At 42.7% G+C, this 18,142-nt stretch overlaps 3 protein-coding genes and 1 long non-coding RNA gene across 6 annotated transcripts in view; 3 read left to right on the top strand and 1 right to left on the bottom strand.

Annotated features, from left to right (window-relative positions):
* The window catches only part of LOC132990650 (uncharacterized), a 270,244-nt gene that overhangs the window by 229,402 nt on the left and 22,700 nt on the right, over positions 1–18,142 (top strand). The gene's annotated exons all lie outside the window — the stretch shown is intronic.
* On the bottom strand, positions 557–5,707 carry zbtb22a (zinc finger and BTB domain containing 22a). Of its 2 annotated transcripts, XM_061059352.1 has the most exons (4): positions 5,307–5,707; positions 4,264–4,482; positions 3,391–4,180; positions 557–2,083 (listed from the first exon to the last, which is right to left on the bottom strand). In XM_061059352.1, exons 2-4 carry the CDS (start codon positions 4,468–4,470, stop codon positions 963–965), a joined length of 2,118 nt encoding a protein of 705 aa, XP_060915335.1. In that variant the 5' UTR covers positions 4,471–4,482; positions 5,307–5,707; the 3' UTR covers positions 557–962. The 2 variants fall into 2 exon arrangements, with proteins under 2 accessions (XP_060915335.1, XP_060915334.1); XM_061059351.1 differs by lacking the exon at positions 5,307–5,707 and having other exon boundaries at positions 4,264–4,835.
* Positions 5,797–6,730, top strand: LOC132990876 (uncharacterized). Its single transcript, XR_009676124.1, has 2 exons — positions 5,797–5,863; positions 6,492–6,730. It is a non-coding gene; the product is annotated as an uncharacterized LOC132990876 (long non-coding RNA).
* Positions 8,072–18,114, top strand: scn1bb (sodium channel, voltage-gated, type I, beta b). Its single transcript, XM_061059078.1, has 6 exons — positions 8,072–9,504; positions 9,599–9,765; positions 10,886–11,123; positions 13,737–13,878; positions 16,383–16,457; positions 17,577–18,114. Exons 1-5 carry the CDS (start codon positions 9,444–9,446, stop codon positions 16,450–16,452), a joined length of 678 nt encoding a protein of 225 aa, XP_060915061.1. The 5' UTR covers positions 8,072–9,443; the 3' UTR covers positions 16,453–16,457; positions 17,577–18,114.

Here is an 18,142-nt window from a genome sequence, read left to right as displayed (position 1 = left end):
GTTCACCTGTACCACTTGTGCTTGATATTGAGGCTGACTGATGAAAGAAGCCACTCGCTCCACGATCTGGGATAATTTCAGGTGGGGTCCGGCTGGCGTCCTCCAGTCCGCTCCGGGAGCTGCTTCTTTTAAAGAGCCCATATTCTGCCCTTTTTGGGGTTTGTATATTTAATCTATGTACCTACTTTTGTACGTTCACAATAGATAAAGTTAGAAAAAAAGTGTCTGTTTTCATGTACTGCTCCTCCTTGGTCCCTCTACGCTCTGAGTCCGTCAGCTGCACGCTGTTGAGCCCACACTGTTGGACCCCACGTGGTCCAAGTCTGCTCTGATTGGTCTGCCGATCCGCTCTGTCGTTATTGGTCAGTTGCTCAGCACGCAAGGCTAGCACTTAATGTTCTAAAATGACTAATTTAAATGACTTTTATTGTTCTAGAATGAATCATTAAAATGGTGTTTTCTAGAATGGACCATAATGTATTTAAATGGGCGTCAGAGTTCTAAAATTATCAAATCCCTTCATTCCCCGATCTATCATAAAAATCCAGTGAAGTGATTTATTTCAATAAAGATTTATTTTCTTTACATAGTGCAGAGAGACATCAATGTAGCGGAGAGGAAAAAAGAAAAAAATATATCCTTGAATTCTTTCTCATGAATTAATGGCAAATAACTTAGGTGCGAGATTCAAATGAACTTTATAAGGGCTCAAAGAGGTACATCCACAGCACTGCCTGTGAGATATACCGTTTACAGCATCACTATGGAACTGCACAACCTACAAAGGACCGTTATAAGAAGCATTGTGTGTTCATTTTTTCAAAATGATCGTGCAATGAAATAATGAACATAAAAAGGACAAAAAAAAGTGTCTGTTTGAAAAAGCCTTCAATGGTTTATGTCCATAAAGTAACTTCTTCCTTTACTTTATCGTGAACTGTGCTGTGAACTTTTGTTTCAAATTAATTCACGCTGAAGCCCTCACTCGCTTCCTCCTTAAAAACATGACTACCTGTGTTGAAACTTTGTGTCTCAGTTCTTAGCTCATCCGCAATCCCAGACACACTGCCTAACAGGCCACCCATCCCGTCCTCCATCTCCCCGTGGAAGTCCACCTCCTCCACTTTCACTTGTCCTCCTGATGCAAGAAAAGCCTCCCCGTCCTCAAATCCGTACGTGTAGCTGTCATCTAGATCCACAGCTGCTGTGCTTGTGTTGTTACTGTTAGCTGAGGAGCTGGAGGCAAGTCTCTCACATCGGGCCTGATGCCTGAGGAAGCTGTCTCGCCAAATCACTTTCTTCCCACACAGGCCGCACTCGTAGGGCCGCAGCCCTCCATGAGTCTTAAGGTGCTTGGTGAGGTGGTGCTTCATCTTGAAGGACTTTGTGCAAACAGGGCAGCCAAAGGGGCGCAGATTGAGGTGCTGCATCTTCACATGCCGGTCGCGCATGCTCTTCAGGGTGTAGGCTTTGCCGCAGTGGCAGAAGTGGACTTTGCCGGTGTAGGGGGCGCCAGCGAGGGACACTGAGGATGATGAAGATGGAGTTGGAGGAGAAGCAGGTGGGGGAAAAGCAGCAGAGGATGGGGACACATGGCGATTTGAGTTGTTGGGGGGCAGTGTGCTTCCTTGTCCCACGCTGGTAGAGGGCCAGTTCACATCCGAGCTGGCCATGCCAAAGTCAGGAGACGCCGGCACCAAAGGCCTCTGGGAAACCTGTCCTGTTCGCTCTTCGATCTCGTCGTATGTGTCTCTGCTAAAAGTCTCTCCCGTGAAACATCCAAAGTCCACATCTTCCTCCTCCTCGTCTTCATCGTCATCTTTACTGCAGCTGCCAGCTTCTCCGACCTGCAGCCTCTGCTCCTGTTCAGACCAGGGACTCGTCTGCCACTGCACCCGGGCCGAAGCCGAACAGGAAGGACCCGGGGCGCCCTCACCTGTTTGACAAGCGTGAACACCAGGCAGGTCCGAGGGGGGATCGCTCTCCATGAAACTTCTCTGCCCTTTTTCCTTCACCTCCTCCACGGGGGCCTTCCCTGCCACTTGTCCGGAAGCCACATTTGCACTTGACATTGGGTGGAAGTCTGTCGGAGAAATGCAAAAGGAAATCACAAACAGATATCTGCAGTGTATGGAAGCAGACTTTGCAGAGAGCAAGGAGACAACACACAATGTGTCTTGTTTTTATTTTGTTGGTGGTGGACTGTGAGTATGAAAAACTGATCTGAAGTAAGTGTTGATAAAACAATCTGTGTTGCAGCGATGGAAGCAGGCAAGCTAACTGCTTCAGATAGAAGTGATTGTACCCGACCTAAAAAGCCTCTGCATGTTTCTAATAAGCTCCACGAGCAGAATCGTTATAAAACCAGGATCAATATTGGAGATGCTTTTGAAAAATGGAGAGAGGTTAGAACACAGAAAGGTTTACAGACCGATGCAGAGCTGGATAAACACTGAAGCTACAGTGTCCGCAACATGGCAACCTGCTACACATCGACATCGATTTTAAACACTAGATGTCAGAGCTACATATTGCTCCTTTAACTTTTTTGTTTTGTTTATATACTATTAATATTTGATGTTTACATTTAATGTTTGCTCTGTTTGTTTTTCTTCTCTTGTGCTATGTTTGTGTTTTTAGACTATCTGATTTAGCCCTTGTTCTAAAAAAAGGACGATTATTTACCAGGATGTTTACACGGCTAAAGAAACTCAGATTAAAACAAGCCTTTCAAACTGTTAAATATAAATAAATAAGGTTGGAGGCTGCAGACTGTGAGGTTTTTTTTGACTGCCCACTCATGTTGCTTTACAGTATTCGGCCTTGTGTACAGTGCTCGCTAAGTTTGCAATGACCTGCACAGTGACTCACTCCAATGCACCAAGTTTATTTGTGTTCCTTACTCACTGCCAAGATACAGCTTCACTCCATGATGAGTAAAGGAACCGGGTTGTCTGCTGCATGAGCAGAAGCCTTAGTGATAAGATATAATGCTGCTAAATGCCAACCAGTCTCTGCTCGAAACAGTCGCTAGCCTTGAGAGGAAAATACCACCATCAGTGGGAAGCCCCTGCTGTAGAAGGTACTCACAAGCTACTCCGGTGACTGTTTGATTTCCTGCTTTACAGCTATATAAAATTCACCTAGTTTTCACTGGTCAAGAGGTACAAATTGGGAAATAACTGCACATTTCCAGTAAGAAGAAAGTTAAGAAATGGCCCTCTGTACAATGGTTATTTATTGATTTTTTTTAAATTTAATCAGTGAGGAGTAAAAAGACTAATTGGATTTTCTACATGAAACTATGAAACTATGTGTCTGCTTCAAGCCTTTGTGTTGGACGGAGACATACTGACGGGTGGAAAGTAAAAAAAGGATTGTGTGTCTTACCACAGTGTCCCATTTGTGCAAAGCCTTCTTTCTTCTCCACCGCCTCCTCTCCTACTCCCTCATCAGCCTCAATCTCTCTTTTCTCGTTCTTCCTCCTCTCTTGCGCCTCATCACTGTCTCCAATCTCTCTGCTCTTATCAAGCAGTCTATCGGCGCTCTGCAGCAGTCCCCGCTGATGGAACCTGGCTTTCTGCTTTAATGCCTCACCACTTGAGAACGCCCCGTTGTGCCGACTATTGTGACCGGGTCCGTCATGGGCGTAGTGGCTGGTTTTGGCATGGCTGGATACCCATGCTTCCTCAGAGCTAGTGTAATCACTCTCCACATAGCAAGAGAGGGTGTCCAGCTGAGAGTCAGCTAAGTGCTGGGCTGGCGAGGGCCGAGGGCGACCCAGTCTGGGAAACTGCTGCGGGCGTCTCCATGTAGCCAATGGGGGCAAAGCATCAGGCTTTCTCTCCTTCCTCCTTCCCTCTCTCTCCACATATAAGCAGTCTGTGCTGCTGGGAGACTGCTGACGAGACGCAGTGCCAGGGGGAGCTGCTGCTGCTGCTGCTGCTGCTGCAGCCTCACTAGGGGTGACCTCTGCTGAGGGCCGGGGCCTCTTTAGGATCTCAGTGCATTTATCCACGATGTGCCACATCTGGAGGAAGCTGGCCACAGTCACGTAGTTAACGATGTCGTCATGCACGATGCTCAGCTGGCCTGTATATGCAGAGCTCAGGACACTCTCGAAGGCCACAGGGTCCATAACCGAGGGGAGGGACACAGTTGTAACGTTCTTCAGTAACACCTGAAAAGAGATAGGGGGGAAAAAATCATAAATGGATCATTGTGCACATGCAGTAAAACTACTCCCTGATGTATCCTTCCCACCTGGTCATGAAAGTAAGGTGAGGACGCAGCGAGGACGCAGCGATGGGCCCTGAACACATGACCCTGCACCTGGATGGAGAGGTCACACAGCCGGCCTTCTTCCCGCTGCCGGTTCAGATTGTCCAAAACAGCAGCTCGGGCTCCAGGGAAACAAACCTGGACAGTCAGACCAGCGGGAGTAGTGGCAGCGCTACAGGTCGGATCCATGGTTAGACAAAACTGTGGAGAAGATTGAAAGAGTTCAAACACACAGCTTTGTCAAATACTTGAAGACGACTACAGAGATATATTGTTTGTCACTTCAAGCTGAGGTTTGACTGCACTGTGTCTGTGTCCAGACCGCTCAGGTCGTCTGGTTTGCTCTCTGTCCCCAGAGTCAGAACCAAAACACGGAGAAGCAGCGTTCAGTTTCTATGCTCCTTATATCTGGAACAAACTCCCAGAAAGCTGCAGGTCTGCTGAAAACTCTCAGCTCTTTTAAATCCAGGTTGAAGACACACCTGTTCACAGCTGCCTTTCATTCAACAGCTTTAATAAGATTTTAAATTTTAACTCTGCACTGTAACTTTTAACTCTTTTTATATTTTTGCTTTATTTATTTCAATTAATTTCATTTGAATTATTTTTATTTTTTTAATGTTTCTTTTCTGTCCTCTGTCATGATGCTTTTGATGTCTTGTGTGAAGCACTTTGAATTGCCTTGTTGTTGAAATGAGCTATATAAATAATCTTGCCTTGCCTTGTATGATTAAAAATATAAGATTACCTAAAATAGCAACCACTTTATCAGTCACAGCAAATGTGTTAAGCCCTTTTTGGTGGCTAGTTTCATCCTACAAATGTGTAATAAGTGGCCTCTCCCCTTTGTCTGATTGAATACTGACTGTTATATGATAACATTTTAATTTGAGCTTTAACATCAGATTAGACCTGGATGTATTGTCAGTGAAGATATACAGTGAAAAGCAGATATGAAATATACCACATCATGATATAAAAGCATTGTTTACATACGTCATGAAGTGGTGTTATATGTGACTTACTGTGAGTCTGCATGTAGGTTACAGTCCTGTGTTAGCATGTAGCTCGCTGGTTAGCCGTCAATGTTAAAGCTGAGTTACTATACCTTTAATGTGTCCGCATGTCCAGCTTTGTAATTAAGAGTGAACGAACCTCGCCATCTCGATCACAACATTATCATTCAAAGAACCTAGACACAAAGAAAACACTCCTTTAAGCGGAAAAAAGCGAGCTATCTTAAATGCTAACGGCAGCTTGCCCGCAGTTGTTGGTAGCTGGTTGAAAGAGCAACATCAGCGTCCTTAAACGCAACATGAGGGGGTGTGAAAATGGGTTTGAATTATTGTTAAATGCCATCGCACTGGTCACGTTAAACTGCGGCTTTTTTTGGCGTAAATATCGAGGTTATAATTACACAACTATCCACAAGTTTACGAGCGTTGATTGTAATGCTGCATTCAAGTGCTTACCGCGATGCTCGGAGAACCCAGCTTTCAAAGTAGTTCAGTCGTAATTAAGATATAGGGGTGAATTAGCCAAATGTGGGACACTGCCTAATGTGGGACACCTGAGCTCGAGTGTAACGTTCTTCAGTAACACCTGACAAGAGATAGGGGGGGGGGGGATCATAAATGGATGATTGTGCACACGCAGTAAAACTACTCCCTGATGCAGGGGTTCCCAAACTTTTCAGGTCGTGACCCCCAAAATAAGGGTGACAGAAACTGTGGACCCCCGACTGGTCTTTAAGGTGGTTAGTTAGGTATATAACGTAGCAACAGCCACGCACACACTAATAAACCTATTCAAAAACTAGTAACACAAAATAATACAACAGCCTAAAAGAATTAAACATTTCATTTCACTTAATGATTCTGTCTTATATGACATTGGACTACTTTTTGTATATTTACAAAAATGGTAAAATGATATACTTATGCACTTTTAATTTTTTTATGAAAGGCATCTCGCGACCCCCCTCTTGGTGGCTGGCGACCCACCTTGGGGTCCCGACCCCCACTTTGGGAACCACTGCCCTGATGTATCCTTCCCACCTGGTCATGAAAGTAAGGTGAGGACGCAGCGATGGGCCCTGAACACATGACCCTGCACCTGGATGGAGAGGTCACACAGCCACTTTCAAAGTAGTTCAGTCAGTAATTAAGATGTAGGGGGAATTAGCCAAATGTGGGACACCTAAGCTGAAGTGGGTGTAGGTCTTCCTACAACAAATGAAAGTCAATAAAACTAAGGGTTAACACAAGTTGTGATGTCATGTGATCAAAATAACATGACTTCTCAAATGTCCAGTCATAGATTATAATGATACAAGCTTCAAACAGGAAGTACACAGCATGAAGACCACCCAAAGGTCAGGGACATACTGTTTAGACAAACTTAATGTTAAGGATATACATTTCTTATAAATAAAACAATCCTACTTTTTTTATCTGGATGTTTTTATGATATGCTTGTTCATCAAAAAATATTATATAATGTTCCAAATAAATTCTTTATTTGTTGTTTTAAATTAAAATGTCCTTTGTCCCACTTTAGGAAACATGTTTCCTAAAGTGGGACAGTATGACTTGCCTAATGTGGGACAGTTTTTTGCATTCAAATATGCCTGTTATGATTGTATGCGTTTCCTGTTTAGTGGAGCTATTTCTTGACTTATTGGTCGTTTTTTTCCAAGGGGGAATTATATTTTTTTTAAGAAACCTTAGTACATCTCTAGTAAAAAAAAAAAAATATGATTAAATAAGTTATGTTGCATATTTCTTGGGTGTGGATTTAATGTATAGCTTCATGTTGCAATATATCTCAAAAGTCTAAAATGCAGAAATTGTCCCACATTAGGCTAATTCACCCTCGCCTAATATGACAGCAGAAAATAGAAGTGTATATTATATGTAATTGTTCAGAACTCATTTGGGTGTTTGTACGTGGATGGCAACTTACGGTTAGTAGCCAACTTAATACCATAATGTCAATAAAAATTGACAAATGAGCAGAAAAAGTGAACTTGTAATGAAGGTGGTGTCTTGTGTGTGCGTCTGCATCTGTGTCTGTGCTGCAGGTTGTTGAAGCTTAGACATTATATCTGGGCCTCCATTCATTTGGTAACATGTGCACATATGAGTGAGAAATACTTTCTTTTTTTAAATCGTAATTGTTTTTGTATTTATTACGATAAATCCACACTTTTGAAATGTGCATATATCCTTCTCCTTCTCCCTGCCTCTCCCTCTATCCGATTCCTACTTTCAAAGCCCACACAGTTTCGGCAGAGTCTGGTTCTGTTCGAGGTTTCTGCCTCTTAAAGGAAGTTCTTCCTTGTCCCCAGGCTGGGGGTGGAGTCCATGGGTGGAGATTTCAGGGGTGGGGAGGGTATTTTTTTTCCAGAATCCCACTTTGACATAACAAGTTGAGCACTTTTCACTGTGTTGTAAGACTTGTGCAGACCACAAACAAAAGGACTGGATGGGTTCATTTCACATTTTGTGGGTCGGTAGACACTCAGGTTATACAAATAAATGTTCAAAAACACTGTCAAATTGGATTTTCTACGATATGTGCCCTTTAAACATCAAGCCGACAGATACTTATGTCGACTCAGAAAGTCAGGTACAACATTTTAGACGAGTTTCCCTGTTGCTCTTAACTTGAAGGCGTCCCACACCCCCGTGAAGGCACCGCAAACAGTGGACCTGTGCTCTCACCCCGCCCCACTCAACTCAATTTAAAGGGCCAGTTCACCATAATATCAGTGAATCGCTCTACCACGACTATAAAACCTTTTCTATTTCTCATTGAATGTGGCCGTGAAGGCTTAGTGAAGCCCCCGCTGCTGTTCCCAGAAAAAAATATAAGCTATTTTACTTCACAAACAGCTGGGATTAAGCTGAGCTGTCGGTGTATATTGGGAGTCTGCTTGGTCATACACGCACTACCGTTTTTTACCGCAGTGCATCTGCAGCATCCTGCGATCAGAGCGACAGAGGTGCCGCTGTGGCGTAGGAATAAAACACCGTGAACTGGGCACGTTTTGTGATATTTTTTATTTTTCTGGCTGGGCTGGCTTCTATGTAGCCGTGTGTGCAAGCGCAGTATTTGATCTGCAATGCCTGCACGACCCAAGAAGCATCTCTACTACGAGCGCGGAGTGATCAGATGAAACATTTCCACATTTTTCCACAGTCAGCTGTCATCGCAGAAAGAGGACAGCATCTTTTTTTTCCTCTCTCCTCCGGATAGAGGACTCGAGCAGAGGGAGGCCTCTACAGCAGGACAGTAGGCTCTGATTCCAGAGATCCGATTGAGGATAAGCATCTTTAGGCCATTAGATTGCTCTGCATTAAATATTAGTATCGTGTAGCCTGTAAGAGGTAGCCATTTAATTCTTATCCAAGAGCATGCAAATTAATTGTATATGCACTAGCGTGTTATTGTATTGAAGACGTTCAGTCTGTAGCTTTCATGTTGCACAGAATCTAAAATAAGCTTTGTGTATACCCGTGCTGTCTGTATTTTGCCAAAGAGGAGAGCTGAGCATGTGTCCTCTGGCGGGGGTTTAATGCCTGATCTGTGCATCTCACATTAGGATCCTCAGGGAGAAATACAATCAAATCTCAGGGTGTTGCTCTGGGGAACACTGTGAGTCACCAGATATCTGGATTGTTTCATGTGCGCCTCCATAATTAAAAGTACAAAAAGCCACCACTTGGCTGCGTTAGCTGAATAGATAGAAGGGACGGGTCTCCAAAAGCAGCAATAATATCTGGCAACAAACCCTGTGAACAACAGGAAACTGGTGCTGGCTTGTGCCAAAGATCGGAAACAGTGGGCCCACTGTTGGGACCCCCATCAACACATTTCTGAGTAAAAGGACGGCTTGTAGGCGGATACATTTTGAACTTAACAATGCATGTCTAGCTGCAGGACTCCAGTCACACAGTTTGCAGCTCTTTGCTGATGCACAACTTTTAGAATAAACTGCTCAAGGAAAAAACGAATTGAAACTATTCACCTTTACAAACTTGGAAGTGCTCAGTTTCTGAGTGCTTTCTGCTGGAGCTCCATTCTTGCGTTGGTGTAAAAGTTTGGACTTTTTGGAGACTCCTCATCAAGTCAAACCAGCTGCTCTAACATCCATTAACATGGCAGCAGCAGCAGGAACAGCACACCTCCTGCTCCTCTCCCTTCTCTGCAGCCTGTTCGGTGAGTTGAGCTTATTGTGTGCAGCCCTTCATAATCTGCTGCTGTACATTATGTAAACAGATAGTAACGATTGTCTCTCTTGGGTTGTAAACAGTGTACCAGTGTGACGGGGCGTGTGCAGAAGTGGACTCTGACACGGAGGCCGTAGCAGGAAAGGGCTTCAAGCTGGGCTGCATCTCCTGCAAGAGGAGGAGTGAGGTGGATGGAGCCGCCACAGTCGAGTGGTACTTCAGGGCCAAAGGAGAGGCCGACTTTGTTCATGTGAGTATACAGTCCCTGGAGAGTTTTTTAGTGTGGTGCCAGCAGGAAGTGTTTCTGATGCAGCACATTGTGGAGCACGGGAAGGTCTTTGAAAGCATCCTTAAGATCAACTTATCTCAGGCTGCATTCCTCAAGACACCGACTATTTAGATATGCATGCTGTAAAGGAGCACAGCCAAACTAACATCCATCTCTCGCTCACACTCACTCACATAAACACACTTCCGCCCTCGATAACATCATGGCGGCCGATACGGAGGCCATCGTGAGGTTGAGTTGGAATTGATTGTGATATTTAACACCGCAGAGAACATTAAGGCTCCCGGGATGACACAGTCCATCTGTGCTGGCCTTTGTTCCGGATCCTCTAGAAATTGCCTGGAGTGGATTTTGCAATCACGAAGCTTCAAGACGTTTCAGTGTAGCTTTATAAAAATCAAATGCCAGATGTGAGGGGGAAGTACGACTGGGGAGGGAGCTGAGGATGAAGGGGCCTTTTTGTGAGACGGGCCAAGAGATACACGAACAAATAGTGCAGGGAAGAAGGGAGGGGTCTTATGAGAAATCCTGTCATGGGAAGACTTCAAGTTGTTGTGCTACAGCCCTCCGTGTGTGACCTGACTAAGTTCAAAACAAGATACAAACCTTGAGGATTGTGTCGTCTAGACCGATACGACGTAAATTCAGAAAAACAGAGCAGATTGTATTTTGTCACGTGAATGTCTGACACTTCTGCAGATGTTTATTACCATTCGTACCCATTTCCACCAATCCCCAGCGACTCTAGCCCAAAATTTCTAGATTTTGAATTTACATTTTTTGAACAAAAATCACAGATTTTAAATTGAAGAAGATCATTCAATAAAAAATGAAAACATACAGAAAGTTAATACTTAAATTCACGTGTGTTTCTTTCATTTCAATCCAGCTCTTCGATCACTTGAAATTTTATTTGTGGGTCGTGAAATCCTCCAAAGAACACTCTAGTAACCTCATTTGCAAAAGTACTAAACCATGATGATTGCTGCAGATTAAGTCTGACAGAATGGTTAAACATGGTTTGTGTGCGGTGTGAATGTATCAGCGCACTGATTAACCTCGATTCCTCTGTGTTTACAAGATCTACACCTACAACGAAGACGGCCCCACCATCGAACACGACCACTTCATTGACCGCGTAGATTGGAACGGAAGTAAGAGAAGCAACGACATCCAGGATGCGTCTATATACCTGCTCAACGTCACCTTCAACGACTCGGGAACCTACCAATGCTTCTTAAACCGCATCCTCTTCTACGAGTTCTACGAGTACAACACCGTCATCAACAAGGTGGTGCACCTCACCGTGGTGGCTAAAGGTATGATGGCAGCAACTGGACTGCTTTATAACGTTTGTGAAATGATGATTGAAGAATCATTTCAGGATTTAGGAATACGGCTGGGAAAAGTTAGTTACAATACATTGAAAAATCTGTCCATCTTGCATGGTGAGGTCATCAGACTTTCTAATTATGGAGGTCTGACTAAGAATTTAATGGTTGTGGACTTTAATATTATATTATTATGACCATTAGTGCAAAGAGAACTCATATTTCATCAGGTTTGAAAAAGCCTCCTTAAGGGATTGGATCAATTATAGTTGTGTCAGTGTTTACACTTTTTTCAGTCTGTTAGCTATCAAATACATCGAAACTGATTAAGAATGTAAAGTTTCCAGACCATAATAAGTGAAGCAAAGGGCAATTTTCCAAACAGATCCCTTTGCACACCCACTTGATGCGATACAATATGAAGGACAAAGCCTGAGTGACGTCACCCATCTGTTCCTGCAGGGGGGCTCTGGAGGCTCATCGGCAGCAGCCGCCATGTTGGAAATCCTGTCTCAGTCTAACTTTCAGTCAACCTAACGACAGACTGAGAGCTGGAGCTGAGGCGGGTTTTAAGCCTCCTGACAAACCGTTACACTAGGCCTACCTATCAGTCGGGTCAGCTATGCGCCCAACTATGGATAACACACATCGTCCATAGTGCATTACAGTGTAGTTCCAGTCCAGTGAGGACAATGACTAATCAGACCAGGCTGTAAACATGTTCATTTCTGCTGTCAGAACTGGCTTTTTTGAATGTGATGTCTATGTGATTTCCCGGGGCTCTTGGTGTCAGCCTCAAGCGGGACCCTCCACAACCTGCAGGGTTTTGCACTTCCACATTGGCTTCATTTTTCAACACCGGAGGTTGTCGCTTAAGAGAAACCAAACTACAGCTGCCTACAAAGAAACAAATAGGCTAGGTCAGAAATTCCCAGCACCAATAAACTACACTTGTAGAACTGCTGGAAATAGTAAGCAAGTCAAGTGGTGCTCATGCAGAATCGCACACTTCTAAAAGACACAAGTAACAGAGAGAGAACCACTCACGATCTCTGATGGTGAGACAACGAGTCGCTGCAACTCTAGGGGATATATAGGCCTAACACACCATATCAGGGCCAATCCGTCACACACACACACACACACACACACACACACCTGACACTGCACTGAGACGATTTCCTCCCCACACTCAGTGAGTGACCAGTGTGATCTGGCCTAGTCCACACATAAGCAGGTTTTTTTTTTTTTAAGCGGAGATTTTCCTCCTCCGTTTCATAAAATAATCCCGTCCACACACGCTATGTTCTCAAAAAACATCTTCGTCCACATGAAAAACGCAAGTTACGGCCGTCATGAGCATGCCAAGTCAAAAAACGGATTTCCTTGACATGCTGAAATGTTCCTCGCCATTCCTCTGAAATGACCATTTCATTTTCAAAGTTGTCCATTCAGGCTCTTCTGCCCGTCAACATAGTGGGAGCTCTAGTTTAGTTACGTCTGCTATCGCACTAATCTCATGTAAACGAAAACATTTAAATTGGGTTTCTGAACATTTCACCCTGGAAGGAGTTTTCCAAAAGAATAGAATAGAATAGATGTTTATTGCCATTTGCACAGGTACAGGACAGTACAGGTACATTGTAATTTTGTGGAAAATTGTGCGTTTCTCCCTGAGTCAGCTTCTACAAAAAAGTTAAAATTATATATAAAATAGAATAACTTCATAAGAAAAAAAGAGGAGAAAAGTGCAAATTAATTTTTTTTTTAAAAGTTGTAGTAACAGCTAAGTAAATTAAAATAAACTGTACAGAAGCTATACACTGTAATAAAGCAAAGATTTAATACCAAAAAAAAATAACAAAGGGGAACACTGTACAATGAAATGAAAATATAAATATGTTTTCTTGTCTCTACTTTCTACATCTCTTATTGCACCTGAGGTTATTGCACACATATTTTTTCACATTATATAATTATAAACACACAGAAAAGCCTACCCGCCTATGGTGGACTAGGCCTAATGCTTTACATAGTTAGCTGTTTCTACAGTAGAATTAAGTCAAAAACAACATGTGATAAGAGCAGTTTAAGAAAATTATAACCTCAAATTACCCACATTCAACATAATACATAGCAATGAAGAGATATAAAAAAATAAGAACAACATGAAGCTATTGCACAACCCCTACAGCCCCAAGAAACATGATTTCAATACAGATTTCTGTTTTTATATAGTCACACTCTTACACCTTATTAAAGTGACTCTACATTAAAGCTGAAGTAATAAATCAACTCTAGATCCCATCCTCCTCTCTGCACCATAAGAGACATCCATCAACATGAATGGCCATGAAAAGCTTGCCTGATTTATTTGCGTACTACTTGTGTATTAGAAGACACCATGTCCAAAGAGTCAGCATATGTTATAAAACAGGTTTACAATCTTCTACAACCTTCCATAAAAAAAGGCAGTATAACGTACACTCACTAGTCGGTAATCTAGTGATCTCACCCTGTCACCAGGGGATGAGAGGGCAGGAAATGAGACTGAGCTAACAGCAGGCGTCCCTGATTAATTTCTCCATGTCGTGTTTGCAGCCACCAGAGGAACGGCCTCCATCGTGTCTGAGGTCATGATGTACGTGACCATCATTGGCCTTCAGGTCTGGCTCCTCATAGAGATGATATACTGTTACCGGAAGATCGCAGCAGCTGGGGAAGAAGCATTACGAGAAGCAGCGTAAGTCTTTCATTGAATCCATCTGCATGCTCGTAGTGCTCAAGGCATGAGGGAACCTTCAACTCCCCGGGGCGATGTTGAAGGATTGCAGCGATGTTTTACATGGATGAGAAAGAATTTTCTGTGACTGATGAAAACCTTTCAGCAACCTTGACCGACAATAAGCGGTCAAGCTCAAATCAAAACTTGCAGGGTTGGTAAGTTTATGCATGCCGTAGAGCAACTTCTTATTGGAATTAATCAAACCTGGCTTGCAACGCTTGACAGTACTGTTTACATCCATGGTCAAAGCTGAAGGAAGTCATCATTGCGAAGTGCACAGACAATGAATCCAATTTTACACGGTGGCTGAACCTGGTATTGCAGCGTCAGGTGATGCCATTGGACCCAAAAAAGACAGTGTCCCATAAGCTAGCAGTGGGAGCTAGCAGAGCAGGGTTGGAAATTAGTGAATTTACTCAACCTACCGGCCATGGTGGCGGGTGAATGAAATAGGGGATAGAGGGATTTGAGACAACAAACCCTGTTAACTGAATCTTGAAAAGGATGTGTGACTGGCAGGTTCTTGAGTCCACTAGTCACAGTGGCAAGTAGGCGAAAAAGCTCATTTCCAACCATGTAGCAGAGGTCTATAAATCAGTTGATAAATTTTTTGGTACTTTAACTTCCCAATACGAACACTTAGTTCCTAAAACTAGTTAAAATGCAATTAAAGCCAAATTCAGAGATATGTTTTGCCATGTTTTAGCCACAGAACTGCGTCTCCAGGTGCGCATGCTCTATGGGTCCATTCACGCGGAAGATCCGGGTTCTTTTACACGCGGAAGTCAGAAAGATAAGATTTGTGTGAAGAATGAGTGCTGCATTTAAAGTGTCGACGCCTCAGCTGTTGTGTCCATATTCAGAGCACAAATCCTGCACTGAAATCTGAATGAATGGAAGGAATTGTTCTTGCAAAACAGAAGATTGCATTTCCACGACTCTATTTTTGGGGTCCTACATTTGAAAATGTGCAATAATGCTGCAGAACAACAAAAACTGCTCTGCATGCAGCTCCTTCTGATCTTTGCTGTCAATGCCAGAACATAAATATCGACATGCAGACACAGCATGATATCCTCTACAATCAAAGTCCACTTTTATAAAAAACCCAGGAGAGAATCAGGAGGTGTCAAGCAGCAAGACCTGAACATAAACTGTCCTGCAAAAGGCTGTCAGAGATAAACAACCTGATCTAAGGTAGGTAAGGTATGCAGGAGTGCCACAGCCTCATACCAGTCATACCTGAACGAGCAAACCCACAATGAGCTGGACTGAAGTGAAACAGCCTTATGGGAGAGAGCTCTTCGCTAACTCTTCAGTGAAGGACAAAAAAAAACAAAACAGGGACAAAACAAGCAGAAGGTGTGATTTGAGATTGTGACTCCTAGCATTAGCATTTTTTCTGCTGGCTGGCTTGTTAGCAGTTAGCTTGGCAGCTACAGTAGTACACTAAAGCCCCATTTCCACCAGGCGGTCCTGTTTGGTTCAGTACAGTTTGGTACGATAAACCGTGATGTTGCTTGCGTTTCCACCGTCAACCGTGGCCTTACTTCGTAGGTGGTGTCTAAGCCGGACAGTGAAGCCCCCTATTAAATTCAACAAAGAAGAAGATAGCGACAAAGTACACAACGGGCAACAATGGACAACGATTATGTGGTCAAATCAACCGACTGCAGTGTGTCCAGCTTCACCCTATAAGGCCGGATCGGTACGCTTGGCACCCCAACAGAAGGGTACAAAAAAGTAGGAGGGTACAGATCGGTTGTTTTGGTACCATTCCCAATTTTTGACATTGGAAACTTCAATAATTTGCGACCATATCGAACTGAACCGGACCGCTTGGTGGAACAGCTTGGTTCACTACGTTACCAAGGTTACCTGCAAACATTCTCACTCGTCTAGAATATGCTGGTTTGACTGGGTCTGTACTTGGAAAACGAACTCCCCTGCCATCTCATGTTTCCAAAAAGAAAAAAACATGGTGTGAAATAAATGCTTTTAAAGTGTGTATTTCGCCATGAATAGTGCCATATTTTATTCATGCTCTACTGCTGAAGTCACACACATACTTTTTAAACTTTATTTAGGAGTTATACCCCCTCTCCTTGTTTTTTATTTCTCGTCTCCTTTACCTGTCCTCTTACCGACTTATTTTGAAGATCGTCGATGTGTCCGTCTGTGATTTCACTGTCTCTCTTTGTGTCATGTCTCACGCTCCTTGTGTCTACTTTCATGTTTCCGTCTTGTCCTTCCCATCCCGTCATCCTCCTCCTTAGTAAAAACCAAACCCAAAACCAAAACCTCCTTACTGTAAGTCAAAAAAGAAACAAGAACCTGTTATACAACCATAGCTGTGATGTTTCTTTTTTTTTTATTAGAGCATTTTTTCACCAATTTCATCTTAGTGAGGTAAAAAGTTCTGATAACCACTGAGGGTTTGTTTCTTTTGTCTTTTTTTCTAGAAATGCTGAATATTTAGCCATAGCCTCGGAAAGTAAAGACAACATGGCGGGGGTGCAGGTCGGAGAATAGCACAGGTAAGCTGTCCTCTTGGAGTGAAAATGAATGTTAGCATCATCATGAGATCAATAAAAACATGTGTCATTATCAAAACACTAAAGAAGTGAAATGTAGATATCTGCTGAGTTCCTTGTTGACAAATTTGGACTTGAGCTCCTACAGCAACTTGGGGTTCTTGTTGAGAGAAGTCCTGATTATCAAAAAACTGTCAAGGTCCAAACGTTCCCATTCAACTGTCGTTGATAGTAATCAGACTGTACTCACATTGAGGAATTTTTGATGTAATGATTGTTTTTGATATGATGATTTTTGATATTTGATATGCAGACGATATGAATGTCTACGTTTATGTTTAGATAATACAAAAGAGACACAACATGTCAAACTCAGTGCCAGGCAAAATCATAAATTGTTCAACACACTAAACGGGTTGGACAGAGGTTGCTGTATCATGTGAAAGACTGAGCACTTTGTACGACTGAATTATGAATTTGGACCGTTTGAAAGTTTTTCATCACTTTGAGGTTCAGGTTTTTTGAGGGGGGCAAAATTAGGGAATCGATGACGCACTGATGTTCCTTAGGATGATCCCACCCACCCAGTGCTACAGTGATATAAAAGGAAATTAAGAATATTCGATTATCACAGGATAAGGACATAAATAATTCAAGATCTTGAGAAAAGAAAAATGGAAATTACTCGTGATCACTCAGCTTCCTCTGGAAAAAGTTTTTATTCGAGAGGTAATAGGATCAATTTACCAAATCGTCAAGAGAAATGGAACATTTTTAGAATGTGATAGCAAAATGATTCACTAAATATCCTGAGATAAATGCTTTAAACTATGCATTGCAAGAACAGCCAGTCTTGTTTTCTGTACAGTACAGCACACCAGCAACTCCTCCTCCTCCTCCAATAGGATGATTAACTGACTCAGCATCTCTCAGCATACAAAAGCTAGACAGTCTCCGCTTCATCACTGGAGGATTTTTTGCTGAACTGTTATATTCTACATTTAAGCAAACTCTTCTTAAAATCTTAATTTTGAGGTTAAAGTGTTTATTGGTGACCTGTTTTTTTCTATAAATAATAATCATGCGATAATGTGACCTCATAATCCCTGTTGTCCTCTTCAGGCTTCGTCTGTGCTCTGAAAACATCCTTCCATCCTCTGGCCTGCATGAAGACAACTTCAGGGGGAAAACTCCGCTGCATCTCGAGTCTCTATTTTACCTTTTCCTCCACATAGATCACTCAATGGATATGACATACAAAGAGAGCATGGTACCAGCACTGTATATAGTAATCAGCGCAAAAAGCATGTTCTGCACTTACATGAGGAATCATTATGCATTATGAGCCACACTGTCGAAAGCATATACTGTACATACAGTATTTCTTTAAGTATATGTAGTCACACATTTATATATAACATACTTGGTACTATGGGGGGGGGGGAGGGGGGTCGGTTGTACATGAGGCTGAATATCAAAGAAAGCTTTTTACGACATCAACATCACCTAGTGTAAAAAATGATGCGACACACAACATGTATGGTAACGGTATTTCTAAAATAGAATGTAATGGACAATGATAGACTGTCTTTCCAGTTACTAGTTGAGTTGTACATTCAATCAAAATCTTAAGATGTCCCAATAAAAAACTGAAAAATCACATCACCGAGAAGTCTTTTCTTGATTCT

This window comes from Labrus mixtus, chromosome 16 (genome assembly GCF_963584025.1).
Source record: "Labrus mixtus chromosome 16, fLabMix1.1, whole genome shotgun sequence".
NCBI classification, from domain to species: Eukaryota; Metazoa; Chordata; class Actinopteri; order Labriformes; family Labridae; genus Labrus; species Labrus mixtus.
The sequence above is the reverse complement of the archived record's forward strand: the minus strand, read 5'-3'. Positions and strand labels throughout refer to the sequence as shown.